The sequence below is a fragment of the Marmota flaviventris genome, chromosome 10, assembly GCF_047511675.1.
Source record: "Marmota flaviventris isolate mMarFla1 chromosome 10, mMarFla1.hap1, whole genome shotgun sequence".
NCBI lineage: Eukaryota > Metazoa > Chordata > Mammalia > Rodentia > Sciuridae > Marmota > Marmota flaviventris.
Window position 1 is genome coordinate 110,132,141 of NC_092507.1, and position 23,170 is coordinate 110,155,310.

At 40.1% G+C, this 23,170-nt stretch overlaps 1 protein-coding gene across 1 annotated transcript; it reads left to right on the plus strand.

The window, feature by feature from the left end:
- The first annotated feature begins 239 nt into the window (after nucleotides 1-239).
- Nucleotides 240-21,969, plus strand: LOC114084580 (3 beta-hydroxysteroid dehydrogenase/Delta 5-->4-isomerase-like). Its single transcript, XM_027925632.2, has 3 exons — nucleotides 240-384; nucleotides 11,174-11,338; nucleotides 21,158-21,969. Exons 1-3 carry the CDS (start codon nucleotides 240-242, stop codon nucleotides 21,967-21,969), a joined length of 1,122 nt encoding a protein of 373 aa, XP_027781433.2.
- The last annotated feature ends 1,201 nt before the right edge of the window (nucleotides 21,970-23,170 follow it).

A 23,170-nucleotide genomic window follows, 5' to 3' on the forward strand; every position in this document is an offset into this window, starting at 1 on the left:
TGACCTCTACATAATTGACTCCCTGCATGGTGGGGAGAAATTCCCACATATTATGGGATCATGAAAGTGATGTGTGTGGTGAGAGAAGAGCGAGAGAAATTAGTTGGAGTGGGTTTTTCCCTTACATCATCCACAAGGGCTTTCTGTGTACTGTATTCATTGGACTTCTCTTTAGCCCTCTGCAGGGTCACCCTGTCTTCACACTTCCTACTGGCTGAGTTCTGCTTCCTGCATTGGCCATGACTGCTTGGAGCTGCCTGGTGACAGGAGCAGGAGGCTTTCTAGGCCAGAGGATCATCCACTTGTTGGTGAAGGAGGAGGAACTGCAGGAGATTAGGGCTCTGGACAAGATCTTCAAGCTGGAAACCAGGGAGGAATTCTCTAGTAAGTGACCTTGAGGCTTGAAAGTGTGATTCCATTCTCTCACCCTCAAGCAAACTTAGAGCCATAAGGCTCCTTGAATGTCTACACTCATCAGGAGGAATGTGGGATGGCATTGCTTTCAGGAGACTGGATCCTTGTGACTCACAACTGGACAGGGTGGTAGTAGGCAGCCAGTGGGTCTCTAGGTCTCCTTCCTTCCCATCTAGAGAATATCACATCAGATCTCACCTTTGCTCACAACTCTTTACTGTGGTGAAGGGTTGGTGTGGCAATAGGTGTGTAACATCAACAGAAGATTATCACATAGACATTCATAAGTAGAACCCTGCCTCTCCTAATTGCCCATAATTGGGTTCTTTCTTTGTTTCTGTTGTTCTGTTCTGCTCTGTTTTGTTGGGAGGTGGGGGTATATTTAGCATTTTCAGTGGAAGTGAATAAAAATGAATTGAAGGTAAAACTGTGTATTTAGGTCTCAGAAAGCTACAGAAAGAGACAGGGAAAGTTACCAGTTTGCATTTTGACACCTGTGGGAATACACAAATCATGAATTCTGTGGAGTGGCACTCACACTAAAGCTATACTTGTAAACTGTGGTCTGAAGGAGAAATGGAAAAGAATCCCTTGGGAACTGCCTGAAACACCTTTAGGTCTGCAGCAGGCATCAGGGTAGAGGGTCTCTGGCAGGAGAAAGGTCAGGAATTGGTAAGGAGAATGCCCTCAGGACCCTCAGATGTGGAAAAAACAAAAGCCAGTTACTGCCCAGCTCTGTGAGGTGTGTACAGCCTTCAGCATGTTTATGTCAGTAGCACAGGAAGCAAAGCAGAGAGGTGGGATCTGGGAAAGGCCTTCACTCTCACTTTTAGCCCAGTGATTTCTGTCATTGAACACACTGAGGCATTTTCACAAAGTGGAGGCATTGTCTCCAAAAGGCAGACAAGGGTGAGCAGAGGAAGAGAAGTGGATATTGGATTGGACAGTAGCCTCCACTCAATAAGCAAAAGGTCTCAAAATGCTTGGGACAACAGGGTCCTCCATTCCTACCTCAGACTGGCACAGAACTGCCTCTTACAGGCAGTCAGAGCTCCTGCGCTCATACCAGCATGCACTGCATGAAATGCAGCACACAGAGGAGGAAAAACCAACAGGGCAATGGCAGGCAGCTCCAGCCTTCACTCTCCCTTCCCCTACCTGCTCCTGGGGACTGCAGCCTGTGGGAAGGAATAAGGAAAACAGGGGCAGATGCTTAGTCACTGGCTAAAGCTAAACAAAAAAATGAGCACAGAGAGAAGAGCTTGGACACTCTACCTGGCACCTCTGAGGATATGGTTACCTACTGCTAGGGTCAGTCTGCACCTGTGCTCCCTAAAGTGTCCCAATTAATCCTGCTCAGTTGGCATCAAGTTTCTGCACTCCCCTTATTTCTCTTCAGGTGCTACCTGCACACTCAGCCTCCCCTCTGCACCAGCTCTCAGGCTGTTTCCTCAAGGTGTACCCTTTGGTCTCTTCCCCAGATCTCACTGGCTCTCTGATATTTTCACCAGCACCTTAGGTTCCATCCTCCATACCCACCTGTCTCTGAAGTTTTCCCCCAACAACTTACACATTGATAAGGATTGAAAACAAAGATCTTAGTAAGTAAATGCCAGTGTTTAATATTAACACATTTGCAATTCACCCAGGCTAAATTGTCAAAGAGAGGGTGGGCAATGAGCATGCAGCAAGAGTTCAAGGTTGTTAGACTCAGGCAGAGGGCACAGGATATAAAGACCCAGTCCTGCCTTGGAGAATGAGGAGATGAGCACAGTGGCTCTTTCAGCTGCCCTTTATACTATAAGAGGTTAGAACTTTCCATATTTGTTCAACTACTCTTCCTGTTATGGGGGTGTGGTGAGAGTGGAGGGGAACCTGGGATTTTCAATGTAATAGACCAGAGAAAACACAAATGCTGTTATATAATGATATATATAGTTGTTTCGGTTTGGGGCCAGTTTTTGACTCATCACTCTCTAAGACAAAGCATACTGGATCACAAAATCCTCTTGATTCTACCAAAATCCTATTCTATACACTCAAGGGGGAAATGCTGAAAAAGCTACACAGATAGTTCTTGCTGAGTTTCTCCTCAGTCTGTCAGTGTTGTGCCAATCCCCTTCTTTCCCATCATATTGCCACAATGTTTTCCAAGTGCCAATCATAGCTATGCAGTGAAGTACCCTTAATAAAGCAAAAGAACAAGGTTCAAACAGCTTCCTGATGGATGAACACAAGGAGGTTCTGAGAGAGTGGCTGTATTTTTCCTTCCCAAATGCTTTGCCCTATGCATCTCTACATGTGTGTCATTGTTATAATATCATATAAACTGGTAAAGGATTTCCAGGCTCTTACTTCAGAATCAAGCATCTCAAAATGCTGGTTATATACACAAATTGTAACATAAAGAGTAAAAAGTGCCAGAACATGCTTTCCCCTTTTGGCCCCAAACCAAAACAACTATCTATATCATTACATAGCAACACTTGTGTGTTCTCCCGCCTATTACATTGAAAATCCCAGGTTCCCCTCCACTCTCACCCCACCCCCGCAACAGGAAGAGTAGTTGAACAAAAGCTTTTCTCCATGCTACTTAAAGTCTAGAACCCAGGGAGGAAGAAATTACCTCCTTCACTGAGATTTTAAAACTAAACTCATATCACAGGAAGACTCAAGTCTTTCAACACATCTATTCAGACTTGTTCTATTCCATTGTGCTCTATTCATGTCCCATAGAATCATTGTTCATTCTAGAGGAAAGTATACTTTGTCTCAAGCACAGTGTGTTTCCCTGAAAATTAATGGATAGCTACCCCCAAATTGTCCAATACCCCATTTTAAACCTCCCTGTAGATAAAGGGGTTTATCAGCTTCTGAATGATATTGGAGTACTGGGAAATTGTACTCCTCTGATATACCCCCATGCAGTGAATTTCCCTTTCCTAGCAAGATAATACTTTATACGTTTCTGTTTCATCTTTGTTACTTTATTCCAGGAAAGCTTCAGAAATCACATGGGAAATTTCCCATCCTCTTTCACCAGAAAACACAGATGTTTTCCTGGGATATTTGATTAACATAAGCAAATAAATCAAACTCTTTCCTAGCTACTTGGTCAGAAACAAAGTTCTGTCAACCTGAGACTTTCAACTGGCTTCTAAAGGGTGAGGGAACATTCTTGATGAGTGAAGTGGAATTTGCTAGAATGGCCCTGGTTCACAAAAACTTATTACGTGGAAAGGCCAATGATAAAACAGTGAGAGATGTGAATACTTCTGTCCCTGGCTGGCATCTCGGTCACCCATGGTCTAGAAAAGCAGCTGTGCTTGCAAACATTTATTGAGGACACAAGTTACCATTGGAATTTGGATATGGGAATAACACCTGGGGAGTTTCTCCCTTGGATGCACTTGGAAATGCATTTAACCAGGAAACAGTAAAATTTCCAGTCCCTTGGCCATTGTTAGCCAGGATGCCTAAAGTGAAAATGGAAGAGAGCCTGAGTCTGACTGAGGTTAGACCAAGCTCAGAATTCAGTCTGCCTGAACTCAGACCACCAGCCTCAGTGACCTCCTGGGAAAAGCTGCTAGAATAACAGAGAGCACCTCTAGGACTTGGGCACCAGCTGGCCACCCATATGAGGAAGGACAGTACCAACATTCTATGGAAATCAGAGGGTTTGGTTTGAAGAAATAGTTTCATCTACTTTCATCAAATGGACGGTGAGAGTAACACCCTTAGGAGCAGTGTGTTTGTTTTAAGTGCTACAGAGTGGAAGAGACTGTTTGGGTGGATGCAGGATACACAGCTCCAGATGGAACCATCTCAGATGGCTTTTCCTGATGGAGAGCCACACTAGGTTATCCCAGGGGAACAGCTGTTCAAGGGAACTATACAAAGCCACTGTACAATGGCTTTCATGCTGAGAACCGGACTTGCCACATCCCCACAAATGCTGCCTGGAGCAGCCCATGTGAAGTAGCTTGAATGCCTCCTATGCACGTGTGTGGAGCTAGATTCAATATGACTGGGATATTCACCTGTTTGTCAAGCACAGGTTGATGCTCTGGTTAATAGGTCCCTTCTTCTCGGGCACCCTGTGTAACGGTACCTCTGAGAAAACTTTTCTATGTGGGTATCTCGGTTTCCCCTTATAGCTCTTACCATTGGTAACATAAACAAGAGGCTAATTAAGAAAAAAAGTAGTGAAAATGGAAGTAGAATTATAGGATTCATCCCAGGGAAGGTAAACTATTTTAAAAGGTTTCTGAGAGTTAAGTTGGATGTAGAAATTGTTAAAGAAAAACTCTTGTGGCTAAGGGAAGTCTGAAATAAAAGGGCTTATTGAGCCCTTCCATACAAATGCTAGTGAGGAGAAGTAGGAGGCAGGTCCTGGGTGGGTCCTACAGCTACCAGCATTAGAAAAAGTTACAGGTTGGGACATATCTGCCACACCAAATCTAAGAGCATTGGATGAATTTTGGGAAGAAAAGTGCTGCGATCTCCACTGGCCATAGATGAGGACAATGCTTAGTAGGAGAGGTTGGGGGATCGGGGGATAATCTGTAAGAAGTACTTGGTGAGTGTTCTGGGTGGAAAGTGACTCCCAATGACCCCTTGATAGTCATCCTCCTGTCCTTCCAAGTCAAGGGTTTCAAAATATGCTTAGGATTATGGAGAAGTTCCTTGATTTTTTTGTCCTAAGCTGTTATTGCAATAACTTTAAAAAATCTTTTGCTCTCTTCCATTCTTTGGCCTATCTCTGAATATAGAACATCTCAGAATTTTGGAGTCTTATCAAAAACATTGTTGGGAGTGAAAGTAGAAAATTGAAAAGACGAGTCAAGAGTCTCATCCCAGTAGAGTGTAAATATTGACCCAGTTACTGAGAAGTGTAGTGAATAAAATGGACATTGACAGGTCAAAAAAAATTAATACTGTCAAGTCATAGCTGTGCCATTAAAAGAGATTGGACACATTTGTTTCTTCTCAAAATTTCAAAATGTACTGGATAATATTAAATACAATAATTCATTGTTTTTCACTAAGTTCACAAGCTACACCACTTTAACCAGTTGTAATTCACTGAATATTCACCTGATTCACTTGGTGTCAGGACCAAGGCAATCACAAGTTCTTTTATCATTTCAATCTTAATTTTAATCTCTAATATTTCCAACACTCAAGGTGCATATCATACATCACACACACACACACACACACACACACTCACACACACATACACACAAACATACACACGGAGAGAGACAGAAAGTACCAGAGGGTTAAGTTGGCCACAGGTTTCAGTATGCTATGCAAAGGTAGAGAGCAGATATGAATGAAAAGGTTCATATTAGGTGGTACCTAAGAGTTTTAAGAAATGAGTTCTGTGCCAGCATGAAATGAGTCATAGAGGTCATAAGGGGCCGGAGAAACTAGGAGATATATATATATATATATATATATATATATATATATATGACAAATATATATATATATGACAAATATATATATATGACATATATATATATATATATATATATATATATATATATATATATATGACAAATCCAAATTCAATATCCAAGTGAATGTGGAAAAATCTGAAACCTTTTCCTTTAAAATCTGGAACAAGACAGGGGTATCTACGTCTACTTTCACCACTTCTTTTTGATATAATACTAGGAAATCCAGCCAGGATGACTAGACAAGGGAAGAAGGTCAAAGGGATTAAAATAGGAAAGGAAGAAGTCTAATTCACTGTTTGTAGATAATAAGATCCTGTACTTAGAAGAGTCTAAAAGTTCCATCAGAAGACTGTTAGAGCTAATAAATAAATTCAGAAAAGTAACAGGATCAACTTAAAAAATAAATAACTTACCTAAATACTAATACTGAATCTACTGAGAAAGAAATCAGGAAAATTATTCCATTCACAATAGCCTCAAAAAATTCCTAGGAATAAATCTAACTAAGGAGGTAAAATGAAATGATAATTAAGAAACCCTGAAGAAAGAAATTGAATGTAAGCATCAGAATGTGGAAAGACCTCCCATGATCATGGATAGGCAGAATTAATACTGCTAAACTGGCCTTACTACCAGAAGCAATATACATATTCAGTGCAATCCTCATCAGAATATCAATTACATTCTTCACAGAACAAGGAAAAACAGATCTGAAATTCAATTGGAAAAATAAAAGACCCAAAATAACCAAAGCAACCCTAAGCAATAAGCAATTCTGGACATATCACAATACCTGACTTCAAACTGTACCACAGAGTATAATAACCCCATGGTACTGGCAAAAAAAGACACATGGATCAATGGTACAGAGCAAATGATGTAATTTGCAGCCCACAATGATACAGTCGTTTGATCCTTGATGAAAATACAGTTTGGTGAAAAGACAGAGTTTTAAACAAATGGTGCTGGGAAAACTGGCTATCCATATGCAGAAGAATGAGACCAGATTCTAAAACATCACTTGGCACAAAACTCACATCCAAATGGATAAAATCTCAGAATTAGACCAGAAGCTATACAAACCCTAAAGGAAAAGATAGGGTCAACACTCTAACACAGAGTTGCAGATAATGACTTTCCATTAGTACCCCTAAAGCTCAGGAAATAATGCCAAGAATTAATAAATGGAATGGCATCAACTTAAAAAGCTTCTGCAGAGCAACGGAAACAATTTAGAATGTGAAGAGGAACCTACAGAATGGGAGAAAATATTTGCTAATTACTCTTCTGACCAAGGATTAATATCCAAAATACATACAGTACTTAAAAAAATAACACCAAGAAATCAATTATGCAACTAATAAATGGGCAAATTAACTAAACAGACACTTCTCAAAAGAAGAAATATAAATGGCCAGCAAACATATGAAAAATATTCAACATATTTAGCAATTAGGGAAACACAAATCAAACCTACACTGAGCCACATGCAGTGGCACACGCCTCTAATCCCAGTGACTCAGGAACCTGAGGCAGGAGGATTGACAGCCTCAGGAAAAGCGAGGCAGTAAGCAACTCAGTGAGACCCTGTGTCTAAATAAAACATGAAATAGGGCTGAGGATATGGCTCAGTCGTCCAGTGCCCCTGAGTTCAATCCCTAGTACCTCCGTCACCAAAAAAAAAAAAAAAACTACACTGAGATTTCATCTCACTCCCATTAGAATGTCAGCCATCAAGAATATAAACAACAATAAATGCTGGAGAGAATCTGGAGAAAAAGAAAACATGTTACAGTGTTGGTGGAATTTTAAATTAATACACTGTGGAATTAAGAATGGAGGTTCCACAAAAGAGTAGAAATGGAAACACCATTGACCAGCTCTGTCACTCCTCAGTCTATATCCCAGAGAATTAAAGTCAGCATGATATAGCAATATATAGATACCCATGTATATTCTAATAAGTGAGCTCAAGGCTTGAGTGTGTAACTCCACTGTCACACACTCAAGGAAACTTGGAGCCATAAGGCTACATGTCTACACTCATAAGGAGGAATCTGGGATAGCATTGCTGTCAGGAGATTGGATCCTTGTGTATTCAGAACTGGACAGGGTGGCAGTAGACGGCCACCGAGCCTCTAGGATTCTGTCCCTCCCATCTAGAGAATGTCACATCAGTTCTTTCCTCTGCTCACTACTCTTCACTGTACTGAAGGTGTTGGTGTGGCAATTGGTGTGTAACATCCACGAGGATTACTCACCCGCATTCTTCAGCAGTTGGAGCCTGCCTCACAACATTGTCCTGGATCTCTTTATTTGTTTGTTCATTTTGTTCTGTTTTGCTCTGTTTGGGTGGCGTGGTGCGGAGAGGTAAATGTGGCAAATCACTTAGCATTTTTTGTAGAGATGATAGAAAATGAGTTGAAAGTAATGCTGCATTTGAATATCTGAGTAAGATAGAGAAAGACATAGATATAGACAGAGAAAATTAAGTAATGATCACTTGCAGAAGGTCAACTGAAGGACAGACACAAAGTGGGAGCCAACATGAGCAAATGTGCATCACCTGGACTTAACTACATCTTTCTCACCGTCCCCTTATGTTCTTCAACCCACAACGTAAAGGACTGCAGATTTGATTGAGCAGCCCATGTTTCTATTCTAAATTGGCTGCTTCTGGGAAAAATATAACCACAACATGAATGGTGCATTTTCCCACCTGCTCCATCCCCAGATCCTCAAACAACCCTGTGGAAAGGCAGGGAAGAGAAATTATCCACCTGGGCAGAATGGACCTCGAGGTGCAGCAAGGAGAAGCAACTGGCCTGAGGTTATCTGATCCCTGGGGAGCAGAAGCCAGACTAAAGCCCCACCACTAAGGCCCAGCTTGACACTGGGTATGAATCTTGACACAGTGAGTCCTCAGAGTCTCTCTTGCTCTCCTTGCTCCAAATGAGTCACCTGCCTCCTTCCCCATCCCAGGGATTTTCTAGAGGTCTACCTGCAGAAACAAACTGCCCAGAGGATACTGTCCTGCAAAAAGTGGGTCTTCAATAGTCCTTTGGGACCCTAGCCATCCCTTTGCTCTTCTCTGCTCCTCTTTGTCCATTTCCAATGTCCCATGTCCTCCCCTAACTGATTCATTGTGGTCTGTAATGAACAAATATTAATGTTTCACCAACAGTAACTCTATGTATTATGTACAGCAATATTTTCAAATTAACACCTAATGACAGGAGAGGGCAATACTTACCCTAAGGAATAGCCTCTTAATGGTCATAGTTCAGAAGGCGTGAAGGATAGGCAGGAGCCAGCAGCATGGTACCAGTACAGAAACCTGACAGTGTCCATCCATGGCCAGGCACTTTGTGACACCTTGACAGCATCAAGTCATTATTTCCCCATGACAGCCCTAGGCTATAGGAAACATTGCTACATTCCATTTCTGCACACAAGAAGACAGGCACAGGTAGGTTAATTAATTTGCCTGAGGCTCCACAGCTAGAATAATCAATCAGTGCTTTAGACCAGGGGCTCTAGCTATAGCAACTGAGCTCTTAAAACATAGTGAGTCAAATTACTTATCTCTGGGACTCCCTTCAATGCAGATCCCACCAGAAAAGCAACTGCTTATTCTGTGTACACAAAAAGAGGCCAAGTTTTTAATGTCTTGGGCAAGGCAGGAACTATGGCACCAAATGTGTCCTCTCCTCATTCTCAGGGTCTCTGAGCATGGATAAGTGAAAGTCCCTTTGTCTTTGGGCTCTGAGTTTCATCACCAGTCCTTTTGAAGGCAGCCACAAAGGAGACTCAGAGTAAGGAGCAGGTGCCAGGAACTTAGCCAGCACAATGCCACTCTCATGACAAACCTTCCTCCTTCCCATTCCCCACCCCTTCACCCTCTACTACAGGGGCCTTCCTGGAGTTGCCTGCAAGGGTAAGGGTTCTGGAGGACACACAAATGGACCAGGAAACGAGCAGTTCTACTTGTATCCAAGGAAAGGCCACCATTAAACCTGAGTTTTCTCTTCAGATTGTCCCTCCTGCTATTTTAGGATGTCGTGCCCAATTTCAGTTCAGTTCACTTCTCCATACTCTCCTTCAGAAAAGTTGATTCTAAACAACTGGTTCTGTCCTTGAGCTGCATAGAAAAGTGACCAAGGCTTGGAGGTAGAATCAGAGTGGAATCTTTGCTAGAAGTCTGTGCTTAGTTAGAGCTGTCCCTTACTTCTCTGAGCCTCACTCTCCTCACCTATAGAGGAGACAAGGACACTCTGCAAGATAGTGAAGAAAGGAAGGTAGCAAACTAGAATTTATGTGCAAATTATAAAGCACAGCCGAGTGTGTAAGATATTGACAGACAGCAGGCAGCACAGTGTGGGCTTCATGGGCTAACTTGAGGTGACAGTGTCATTCCTGAAGATTTAAGGCAAGTCTGAAGACACTGATGTTGTATCCAGTGCCCAACACTAAATGGCTACAAGGGAAGTCCCTTGGAGACTAATTCATTTTCAGGGTTGATGTCTACTTTTGATTATATGTGATAAGATACGTTCCATTAAATCCATCATAGGAACCCATCCTAAACTCACTGATAATGGCTCCATGGTCCTCTATCACACAAGCAGAAAACACATGGGATGATGTGATCTCCTCTTTTCTGCTCGGCCCAGACCCAGTGACAAACAGGACCTGTCAGGGGGAGGCCTGATACTTACACCAGTGGGTCTCCCTCCTCTCCTCCCACTGTTGGGACTTGGATCCTCCTCATGGGGTCTGGAGCAGAGACATACCTGTTAACCTGTTGCTTACCCTGCTCTCTCTCTCTCTTAAACCCCAGAGCTGTGCCTTTGACATGCTGAGGCCAAGGTTGGCTTCCTATGCCACACTCTGTTGTCTGCTTCTCCATCAATTTCAAATCCATATGTGATTCTTCATTCCTATAAATTTAAATTTCAACTTTCCCCTCAAATCCAGATCTCTACAACCTCCCCACTCTTCCCAATGAACGTGATAAACTTCCCATGAATCTATTTGAACAATTGTGTTCCAGGCATCCTTCTAAGCTCTCTCCACAGTTTCACTTTCCAAACTGGAAAGTGATTAAAAACAGTCATTCTTTTTCTTTCTGAGAAAATGCTACATGTTCTGATTTCTGTGCATTTCTTTACTTGCTTTTTCCATGGACCCTCTATGATGGTCCTTCAAGATATAGGTAGCAGTCTGCTTTATTAGGAAACGTCCAAGCCCATCCAAAAAGCTTCCTAATCACCTGCCTTGTGTCCCCACAGGGTTGCAGACAAAGACCAAGATTACATTGTTGGAAGGAGATATTCTGGATGCCCAGTGCCTGAGGACAGCCTGCCAGGGCATCTCAGTCGTCATTCATACAGCCGCCATTATTGACACCACGGGTATCATTCAGAGACAGACCGTCATAAATGTCAATCTGAAAGGTAGAGTGGCCTGGGATGACATGGGACAGGTGAAGCTGAGGGTAGCAAAGCAGGATCAGGAGGGGTAGAGAAGCCCCCGTCATGGAAACCTGGGGTTCTCTGGGCCAGTTGTCTTTGCTCACCCATCCCAGCTGACAAAAGCTCAGGGATGTTATTCTGAGGGTTTTACGTGAGGAATCCAGGGCTGAGATAGAGCAAGGCCCCCCAGGTAATCTCACACCTTTGTGGTCCATCTGCCATGAACCTCTTTCTACTGTTCCTTGATTCCAAACTTACTTGATTCTCACTCCAAATTCTTTTTTTTTAATTTGTTCTTTTTAGATATGTGTGAACGTCTAGAGCGTTCGGGTCCCTGGGTAAGGGTCACGAAATAACCGGGGCACAGGGGATGCAGAGCCAAGGCAGCAATCGCAACTGCATGCTGAAGTTTATTTGCAAATTCCTTTTATACACTTCTTCTAACAAAGCAAGCAATTCTTCAATAACACTTTACCCACATTGTCCAAATATCATGCCTCAGCGGATACACAGAGCTAGATTCAAATTGTTCCTGTTTGTTTGATAAGTACCCTCCTAAAGTTCTTTGTAGACATTATCTACTCCTCTGAGGATGCATTTGTTTCTTCAGAATGTACTGTTCCCAGGATAAGTATGCAGGAAGCTTCTTCCTCTTGGCCAAACCATGCAGAACTTGTGACTTGCGGTAAGGGGAAGAGAACTTTTCCTCCTCCTAGCTGAGGTTTGCCTCAGCTGACCTAAATCACAGCCACAGCTCTTGCAAAATGTCAGGCCTGAGGGAGCTAAACTCTGCACACTCAAACCCCAACAGATATGCATAACAGTAGAGTATATTTTGACATATTACACATAAATGGAATAAAATTTCCTATTCTTATGATATGGACATGATGTGGAGATTTACTGGTCTTATGTTTAAATACGAAGCTAGGAAAGTTATACCCAATCCATTCTACTGTTTTTTCTATTTCAGTCCCCCCGCTTCCATCCCTTCATTCCCCTTTGTCTAGTCCATTGAAACTTATATTCTTCCCTCCCCCCTTATTGTGTGTTGGCATCCACAAATCAGAGAGAACATTCGGCTTTTGGTTTTGGGGGATTGGCTTATTTCACTTAGCATAATATTCTCCAGTTACATCCATTTATCTGCAAATGCCATAATTTCATTCTTCTTTATAGGTAAGTAATATTCCATTGCATATATAAATCACATTTTCTTTTATCATTCATCTATTGAAGAGCACCTATGTTGGTTCCATAGCTTAGCTATTGTGAATTGAGCTGCTAGAAACATTGATGTGGCTGTGTCACTATGGTATGCTAATTTTAAGTCCTTTGGGTATATGCCAAGGTGTGGGATAACTGGGTCAAATGGTGGTTCCATTCCAAGGGTTCTGAGGAATCTCCATAATACTTTCCAGAATGGTTGCACCAATGTGCAATCCCATCAGCAATGGATGAGTGTATCTTTTCCCCCACATTCTCACCAGCATTTATTGTTATTTGTATTCTTTTCTTTTTTCACTTTTTAATAAGCCACATGGCAATACAACACTTTATTTTAATAAATGTACATGAAATTTTATTTTGAATATTTCAAACATAGTACATATGCATATGTTTTTATCTTAATTAAATGATCAAACCCCAGCTTCAAAATCTTTCTAAAATCAATCATATGTAAAATTCCGGGTTTCTGAAGGGGCATATGGAGAAGCATATATGGCTTATTAAATAGCACATCTATTTAGAGAAGCATAACCTTTGCCAAATGTACAGTAGAAAGCTGACATACTGGCACATTTCAGTTTTGTGTTGTATTTATTTCAGAACATTCTTAATTGCACTATTTAAATGGACACTATCATAGATTTAACTAGGAAGGTCTCCATTATAAATGTTTTGCAATCTTAACAAAAATCATAAAACTTTTGCTGGTCCTCACAACATGATTGGAAGAGCAGCTAAAACCCTTTGTAGTTAGGTGAGAACTCAATGACTGGCTGGCCTAAGGGCACTCACATAATTCAAAACCAAAAAACTCCCACACAATTTCTTCCAATTTGCATGCTACCACTAACACATAAATAATATACCTGATGGGCAAACTGTAAATCAAATCTGAAGCTCCAGCTTGACATGATTCACATAATAGATCTGGAATTAGGATCTGAAAACAGTATTTTGGCTCTAGTGATATTAAACTTCATCAGTTATCTGGAGATTAGACTTGCCTCCCCTTCATATAGCTTATAGTGAGGTGCTACTGTTCATTTATGTTTGGTTCAAAGACAAACTGAACCAAGCTTATGTCCTTGATAATTGCCATTCTAACTGGAGTGAGATGAAATATCAATGTAGTTTTAATTTGTATTTCTTGAATTGTTACAGATGTTGATTGTTTTTTCATATATTTGTTGACAGATCATATTTCTTCTTCTGTGAAGCGCCTTTTCAGTTCTTTTGCCTGTTTATTGACTGGGTTATTTGTTGTTGGTTTCCTTTTGGGGGGTGTGTGTGTGTGTGTTACATTTTTTGAGTTCTTTATATATCTTGGAGATTAGTGCTTTGCCTGAGGTGCAGGTGGCAAAGACTGTCTTCTATTCTGTAAGCTCTTTCTTCAGTTTCTTGATCATTTTCTTTGTTGTAAAGAATTTTTTAGTTTGATACTATCCCATTTATTGACTCTTGATTTTACTTCTTGTACTTTAGGAGTCTTGTTGAGGAATTTGGTTCCAAAGCTGACATGACAGATATTTGGCCTACTTTTTCTTCTAGTAGGTGCAGTGTCTCTGGTCTAATGCCCAGGTGCTTGATCCACATTAACATGAGTTCTGTGCTGGGTGGGAGATAGGGTCTTAATTTCAATTTACTACATATGAATCTCCAATTTTCCTAGCACCTTTTGATGAAGAGATGATCTTTTCTCTAATGTATGTTTATGGTGCCTGTATAGTATGAGATAGCTGTATTTATATAGGTTTGTCTCTGTGTCTTCAACTCTGTACCATTGGTCTTCATGTCTCTTTTGGTGCGAATACCATGCCATTTTGGTTACTATAGGTCTGTAGTATAATTTAAGAACTGGTATCGGGATGCATCCTGCCTCACTTTTCTCGCTAAGGATTGCTCTGGCTATTCTGGGCCTCTTATTTTTCCAAATGAACTTCATTATTGCCTTTTCTATTTCTATGTAGAACATCATTGGAAATGTAATAGGAATTGCATTAAAGTCTGTATAATGTTTTTGGTAATATAACCATTTTGACAGTATTAATTCACCTCTCCAAGAACATGGGAGATCTTTCCATCTTCTAAGGTCTTCTTCATTTTCCTTCCTTAGTGTTCTGTAGATTTCATTGTAGAGGTCTTTCACCTCTTTTGTTAGATTGATTTCTGAATATTTTAATTTTTCAGGCTATTGTGAATGTGATACTTTTCCTAATTTCTCTTTCAATTGATTCATCACTGATATAAAGGAATGCAATTGATTTATGGGTGTTAATTTTATATCCTGCTACTTTGCTGAATTCAATTATGAGTTCTAGAAGTTTTTTGGTGGAGTTTTTGGATCTTCTAAATATTGAATCATGTCATAATCAAATAGAGATAGTCTGAGTTCTTCTTTTCCTATTTCTCTCCCTTTAATTTCTTTCATCTAATTGTTCTGGCTCGGTTTCAAGGACTAACAAGTAGTGAAAGAGGGTATCCTTCTTTTGTTCCAGTTTTTAGAGGGAATGCTTTCCATTTTTCTCCATTTAGAATGATGTTGGCCTTGGGTTTAACATGTATAACTTTTACAATGTTGAGATATGTTCCTATTATCCCTAGTGGGAATCTGTTTTGAACATGAATGGATGCTATATTTTGTCAAACACTTTTCCTGTATCTATTGATATAATCATGTGATTCTTATCTTTAAAATTATTGATATGATAAATTATGTTTACTGATTTCCATATCCTGAACCAACTTTGCATCCCTGAACTGAACCCCATTTTATCATGGAGCACTATCTTTTTAATATGTTTTTGTACGTGATTTTTCCAGTATTTTATTAAGAATTTTTGCATCTATGTTCATCAGGTTTATTAGTTTGAAGTTTTTTTCCTTGATGTGTCTTTGTCTGATTTTGGTATCAGGGTGATACTAGCTTCATGAAATGATTTAGACAGGTTCCCTCCCTTTCAATTTCATGTCTTCTATTGCTTTTGATGTTGGTTTTCTCTTCTTTTTCTAGGACTTTGGGGCATAATGTTAGGTAATTTATTTCTTGACTTTCTATTCCTTTAATGAATAAGCTCAATGCAATGCCTTCATAGTGTCAAGAGAGATTTTTGTATATCACTATTCTCATTTACCTTTAAGCATTTTTTAAATTTCTTCTGCTATACAGTGGTCATTCAATAGCATATTATTTAGTCTCCATGTGTTAGAGTAGCTTCTATTCTTAATTCTATCATTGATTTCTAATTTCATTCTGTTATGATCTGGTAAAATTCAAGACATTATTTCCATTTTGGGGGTATTTTCTAAGCCATATGATCTATTTTAGAGAAGGATCCACATACTGCTAAGAAGAAAGTATATTCAATCATTGATGGATTCTATATATGTCCATTAGGTCTAAATTAATTGGGTTTTTTAATTCTATAGTTTATTTATTTAATTTTTGTTTGGAGGATATATCCAGTGGTGAGAGAAGTGTGTTATAGTCACCTAGTATTATTGTGTTGTGGTCTGTTGGATTCTTGAAATTGAAAAGGGTTTGTTTGATGTACATGGATGCTCCATTGTGTGGGGAATAAATATTTATGATTATTAAGCAGTATAAAATGTCCTTCTTTGTCCTTTCTGATTGACTTTGGCTTGAAGACCACTTCATTTGATATGAGGACAGAAGCCCCTGCTTGTTTACGAGATCCATGTGAATGATATGTTTTTTTTCCATCCTTTTATCTTCAGTCTCTGGCTGTCTTTGCCTATAAGGGTGAGTCTCTTTGAGACAGCATATTGTTGGATCTTGTTTTTAATCCAATCAGTCAGTCTCTGTGTTTTTATTGATGAATTCAGGCTATTTACATTCAATGTTATTATTGAGAAATTATTTTTATACCCTTTGATTTTGATTTATTTCTGATTTTTCTTTGAATTACTTTCCCCTTTGATTGACTGTTCTTCTAGTATAGTTCCTCCCTTTGCTGGCTTTCACATTTATTTTTCATTCTTCTTCATGTAATATCTTATTGAGTATGTTTTTTTATTGCCCACTTTCTTGTTGTGAATTCTTTTAACTTTTATTTATCATGGAAGGTTTTTATTTAATCATCAACTCTGAAGCTTAATTTTTTGCTGGGTATAATATTCTTGGCTGGCATCCATTTTCTTTCAGAGCTTGATACATACTATTCCAAGACCTCCTAGCTTTGAGTGCCTTGAGTTGAGAAATCAGTTGAGATTTGGATTGATTTTCCTGTAAAAAGCAACCTGTCATTTGTCTCTGGCAGCCTTTAAAATTCTTCCCATATTCTGTATGTTAGGCATAACATAAGCCTCCTAATTTGATTTTTCCATTTCATTGTTTAGGTTTAGGAAATTTTATGATATTACTTCATTGAAAAGACCATGCATTCCTTTGGTTTGTATCTCCAAGCCTTTATATATATATTGATAAATCTTAAATTTCATCTTTTCAGGTTATTGCATATTTCATGAAGGTTCTGTACCTGGTCTCTTAATGTCTTTTCTCCATGGCAAACTTTATTTTTAAGATTATGTATTTTGTCTTCATTGCCTGAAACTCTGTCTTCCAAGTGGTCTAGTCTGTTAGTAATGTTTTCCAATGAATCTATTATTTGGTTTAGTGATTCCTTCATTTCAAGGGTTTCTGCTTGATTTTTTTTTCAGAATCTCTATCTCTTTATTGAAGAGATCTTTCATTTCCTGTGTTTTTCTTTGATTTAGCTCCTTACAACATTCTTTCCCTCATAGATCGATTGAATTATACATTTTGCACTCCTTTCTGACATTTCTTCCACTGTGGTGTTTATGGATTCTGTTATTGAAATATCTTGGTTTGTTTGAGTGATTCGTTCCTAGCTTTTCCATGTTTGTGTGTCTACCCGTCTAGCACTGTGGATCTGAGGCAGTAGTGATTCTACCCTGTGGACTTAGTGTGTCCCTGAATTTCAAGTATCTCACCATTTAGGGGGAGACAAATAATGACAACCACTAATGCAAACTATATACAGCATTAAATCAAATAGTTCCTCCTATGATGTCTAAAATGTCAATTGTCACAATCAACAGAAATGATATGATTAGTTATTGCCTACAGTAAAAACTGTAATTTGTAAAAGGGTTTACAATTTTGAAAGTTAGATAGGGAGAGGACTGAGGTGATATAGAATGTGATGATTGCGAGGGTGGAGGAGAGAAGATAGAAGTAAAAAATTTAAAGGAAAAGTGAAAGAGAGAACAACAGATATAGGCTATTAGCAGAAGAAAAAAGAGAGAGAGATAATCAAGAGAAACACATAAGTGATATATATATATATATATATATATACATATATATATATATATATATATATATATACATATATATATATACATATATATATATATACATATATATATATATATATATATATATATATACATATATTTTTCGAGGTAAAATTCTTTAAATTAAAAATAAAATAAAGAATTCAAAAGAAAACTGAAATATACTAACCAAACATTTTAGTCCTCAAAATACTGATCCATGAAAAATTACTGATTTCAAAAATTCTAGAAATGAGATAAAGAACAAATATGAGTATGTGTTCATTAACTATTAAGATCACAATTGAACAGAGAAAAGAAGAAAAAAATCTCAATGAAAAGTTAAAGAATTTTTTTGTTGGAGTTCAAATGACTCTCAGCTTTCCTTCTCTGCAGTGTTATGTAAGATCATCTGGATGTTATACCTGCTTTACCTTCAGGATGGAGGTTGCTGGAGTAAGAGAGTTAATTCCCTAGGCAGAACTCCTGAATGCAGGGTTTAGGCTTAGGTATGCTCCACGTTCTTAGCCGAATGTCAATTGGTCTGAAGATTTTAAATCAGAACACCTCCAGGGCCCAGCAATTGGGGATCCATGCTGGAAGACTGCACCCCAGGGATCTCCTCTGGTTTCCACTACCTCGCCTGCAGGCCATGTATTTCCTGATCTCAGATTCAGTCTATAATCTCAATCTCTCTCATCCCTGCCCTTTTGAGTTCCTGGCCAGGTGCATCTCTCCCAGATGGTCCTACAAGCAACCAGATTGGAGATAGAGGGGAATAGCCTGGTGGGTTTCCACAACCAGTTGTCCCCTGATTGTGGAAAACTCTCTCCATGTTTGATTTTCTCCTGGTCACTTAGGCATACTCTGTCTCATACAGTGTGCATTTTCTAGCCCGTGTTTTGGGACAAACTCCAGTTTGCCAGGAATTGGTTCCCTCTGTGCACGTCTCTGAGCTGTGGCTGCAAAATGTATCCTTCTTCTGTCCTCCACACACAGCCAGGAGAGATGTGGCTTTTTTCCCATACAAGGTTATTGTTCATCATGCCTTTCAGTTTAGTTGGGCAGTGTCTTTGATCTGTAAACTCTCTTCCCAGACATGCTTCAGGACATCTAAAAATGCAGCTTCCCTTAATTCCCTGATCCTTCCACTTTGTTCTCAAAGGGACCATTCTGGATGGTGCCGGGGGATTTCTTCCTTATTTTATTATATCCAACCTCCTGAGTTCCTGATCTGCTTTGAATGGCCAGTATTAAGTTCCAGTAAAGCACTCACTCCTTTATTTTGTTCACCCACCTTGCTGAGAAGCTGCCTATCTGCTTTCTTTTGTTTCTCACCATGGAGCAAACAGGAAAGCATCATTCTCTATTTCATGGTCTCGAAGTCACTTACTCCAAATTCCTGAGATTCATCCACCCCCTGCCTGCCTGGGCCAGAAGAGACCTTGAAAGTGCCTCCTCCTTCATGCTTCAGCTCTTCAATCAGGACTGTTGAGAACATCCCGATCCCTCCTAGCCACCTCAGGGAAGGATTCTTCTCCAGAATACTGGCAAAGCTGGCCCACAAAGGTCTGCTTAGACAGAGTGGCCCAGCACTCCCCAACCCATGATATATTTAAGCAATTATCATTTTCCATTGTCCATAATACTACTTCTTGAGCTTATTGAGCCCACCATTGTGAGGCAGGTCCTACTCAGATACAAGGTAACTCTTCCACAGATCCTCATTACCAAATTCTAGGTGACACGTTCTAAATTTCTGCCTTTTAATTCTTCAAATTAGGCACATTAGCTTAGGGAAACCTGCTATGCTGAGCCTCAGAGGACAGTAATTACCACACCAGTGAAATCCAAGCCCTGGCTTCTTTGTCTTCCATGCCTTGAAGTCCACATTTAGTGACTCAGAGACTCCTTTCCCAAAGCTACCAAAAGGTACTTTTGAGTCCCCAAATCATTAGAAGAATGCCACTGGCTATTTCTTACATAGCCATATGCTGACCACCCACAAGGTAGGAATTTCCATGACTTAACCTGAGTTTCATTAGTACTCCTATCTACTCTCTGCTTCTATTTCAACAATTTGTGCTGGAGGCACAAATAAAGAAATATAATGTCGATGTTTCCTGCTGGTTAACATTTTCTCTAATATATGTATTGATTTTTGTAACAAATTTGGCTCTTTCTCCAGAAAATCAAATTACACCTTAAAGGGGAGAATAAATAAAACACTACACAAATACAGTATTTCTTCTTAAGGCAAGAAACTCTGCATCACCTCCAGGACTTGTAGGTCTATTCTGCTACAGGGATTTCACACAATGCCAACATTATAGGTCTTCCCAGCAGAAGGCTCATTCTTTCTTTTGGTTTCAAAGAAGCTCAGTAGTAAAGTCCAGTCTGACACTAAAGAAAGCTAAGTGAAGGGAATGATTATCACTGCTACTGCTCATAACTAGGCAGAGTGATAGAAAACTTTGGAGTGGGTTTTGAGGGAACACACTGTCAGGAATAGAAGCTGGGTCACTAGTACTTCCCCACAACTCGATAACGGTTGTTCAGTGACCCAAACAATGTCCTGGTTACCAAGTTTGTTTTTTTTTTTTTAATCCTCAGCAAATGTGAAAAATGGCAGCACAGTAATATCTATTTAACAGTGCATGCCCTCTATAAACAACCATGCATGAGCTTATATAATGTAAAATTCCAACCATCCTTGACGGTATGAGCTCTGGAGTTTTTAGATTTCAAGGTCTTTTCTTTAATGAAATGATATGCATGAAAAACATTGGCTGACTGATTGACCAATTTTCTTGGAAGTTCTTGGAATCAAACCCAGGGCCCAGAGCATGCTAAACAAGCACTCTACCACAGAATAATAATCCCAGTACAAATGGCAATATGTTAATAGCCACATGGCAAAATATTAACCGGAAATCCTATGCTCATTTCTGAAATCAAAACACAGACACACACACACACACACACATGCAAAACATGCATAGATACACACATATAGGAAAAGACAGATCTATAAACCTGAAAGGCAAGAAATTATTCATTATACATCACAAATGTCAGAATCTTTTCTGCAATTTTCCCCAAGGCCTTAGTATTGCAGCTGTGAATTTAGGACAGGGAAAAATACAGTTGGATCAGGAGTAAACCGCTCTATTGTGATAGCAGATAGAGGTTCATGTGAATCAATGGCCATAGTGACTTATTTTCTGACACTGACAATTTATTCCCCATGGACAGGTACCCAGCTCCTGTTGGATGCCTGCATCCAAGCTAGTGTGCCATTCTTCATCTACACCAGCTCAATGGCGGTAGCTGGACCCAACTCCTACAAGGAGATTGTCCAGAATGGCCATGAGGAAGAGCATCATGAAACTACATGGACGGCTTCATACCCCTATAGCAAAAAGCTGGCTGAGAAGGCTGTGCTGGCAGCTAATGGGAGCACTCTGAAAAATGGGGGCAACCTGTGGACTTGTTCCTTAAGGCCCATGTACATCTATGGGGAAGGAAGCCCTGTACTTTCTGGAATTGTGAATAGGGCCCTCAGGAACAATGGAGTCCTGGAAAATACAGGAAAGTTCTCTGTAGCTAACCCGGTCTATGTGGGCAATGCGGCCTGGGCACACATTCTGGCCTGCAGGGCTCTGAGGGACCCCAAGAAGGCCGTGAGCATCCGAGGACAGTTCTATTACATCACAGATGACACACCTCACCAAAGCTATGATGATTTCTCTTACAACCTGTCCAAAGAATGGGGCCTCCGCCCTGACTCCAGGCTGAGACTTCCTCTCTCTCTGAGGTACTGGCTTGCCTTCCTGTTGGAGACAGTGAGCTTCCTTCTGAGTCCCATTTACAAATATCAACCTCCCTTTAGCCGCTATTTACTGACAACATTAAATAGTGTGTTTACCTTCTCCTACAAGAAAGCTCAGCGAGATCTGGGTTATAAGCCCTTAAACACCTGGGAAGAAGCCAAAGAGAAAACTGTGGAGTGGATTGGCTCACTGGTGGAAAAACACAAGGGAGCACTGAAGAAAAAGACTCCCTGATGGGCAGATGGCAGGGAAGGGGCCCAGGTTTTGTCAGGAGCTATATGTCGAGCTCCTCTACCTGGCTCCCTCCAGAAAGTGACCAATGAACCATCCCAGGTTCTGCTGCCTCCCTTTCACACAATGGTCAACTTAGTGATTTCCTCTGGCCTCCTTTTGGTTCTATTTCCTCTTTCCAGTGCTAAAGCTTTTCTTTTCCTTGAATGTCTCTCATTCCTTCATAAAGCTTAATGAAAAGACCAATAAATGTTTTAATGCATACCAGGAGAAAGGGTGTTTTCATGAATTGCAATTTCCTATTTTCCTTCGTCTTTGAAGTATGGCTACCTCTGGTTCAAAAATAGAGAAGAACAGGGGTGTGAAAAACAAGATTAAGGCCTGATTGGATCCTGAGACTGACTGCAGGCTGCAAGGTTTCAGGCATGTACTGAACTTCATCGCTAGGGCCCACAGACCAAAGCCAAGTGGAGTTTCTCATGCTGAAACTCCACACCACAAGCTGAAAATAAATTATTCATCCAACCATCAAGAAATCAGGAAGGAGATAATGACCATATTCTCACACAGGCCAGGTAGAGTCAACAAAACAAAACAAAAAAAGGGGCACTCTGCTTTCACATTCACAGGGAAATAACCTTTGAAATGATCAATTTGATTTGTGTTATCTGATTTGGTTTCCTTCAGGCCTTTTACACCTAAAAGACACCTCCTGTCCTATACTCACTGAACACTCTAAGTTCAATATGCATTACCCCATCCTAGAACCACAAGTAAAACACAAGGAAAATCTATAAACTTAGTCTGTTACATTTTGACACCTGGGAATACACAAATCACAAATTCAATTGATTTGGATTACCATTAAGACATATCTTATTCCTGTGGTCTGAAGGATAAAGGAGGGAAAATACCTTTAGGAACAACTTGCAACACCCATAGCAGCAGAAAGAACAGCACACCTAGCGGGGAGTCCAAGATAAGGGTAATGTCAGTAATGAAATGTCCCTTCAGGCACCTCAGATGCCCATAAAACAAGAGTAAGTCTCTACCCAACTCTGATGAGGTCTATACACCTTCAATATTTCTTATTCCAGTAGCACAAGAAGTAAAGGTGATAGGTGGAATCTGGTAACGGCCTTTACTCTCACTTTTAGCCCAGTGATTTCTGTCATTGAACACACTGAGGCATTTTCACAAATGG

Coding starts and splice junctions, on each gene's coding strand:
- LOC114084580 (XM_027925632.2), top strand. CDS start 240: ATGACTGCTTGGAGCTGCCTGGTGACAGGAGCAGGAGGCTTTCTAGGC. Junction 385..11,173: donor AACCAGGGAGGAATTCTCTA/GTAAGTGACCTT, acceptor GTGTCCCCACAG/GGTTGCAGACAAAGACCAAG. Junction 11,339..21,157: donor CATAAATGTCAATCTGAAAG/GTAGAGTGGCCT, acceptor CCCCATGGACAG/GTACCCAGCTCCTGTTGGAT.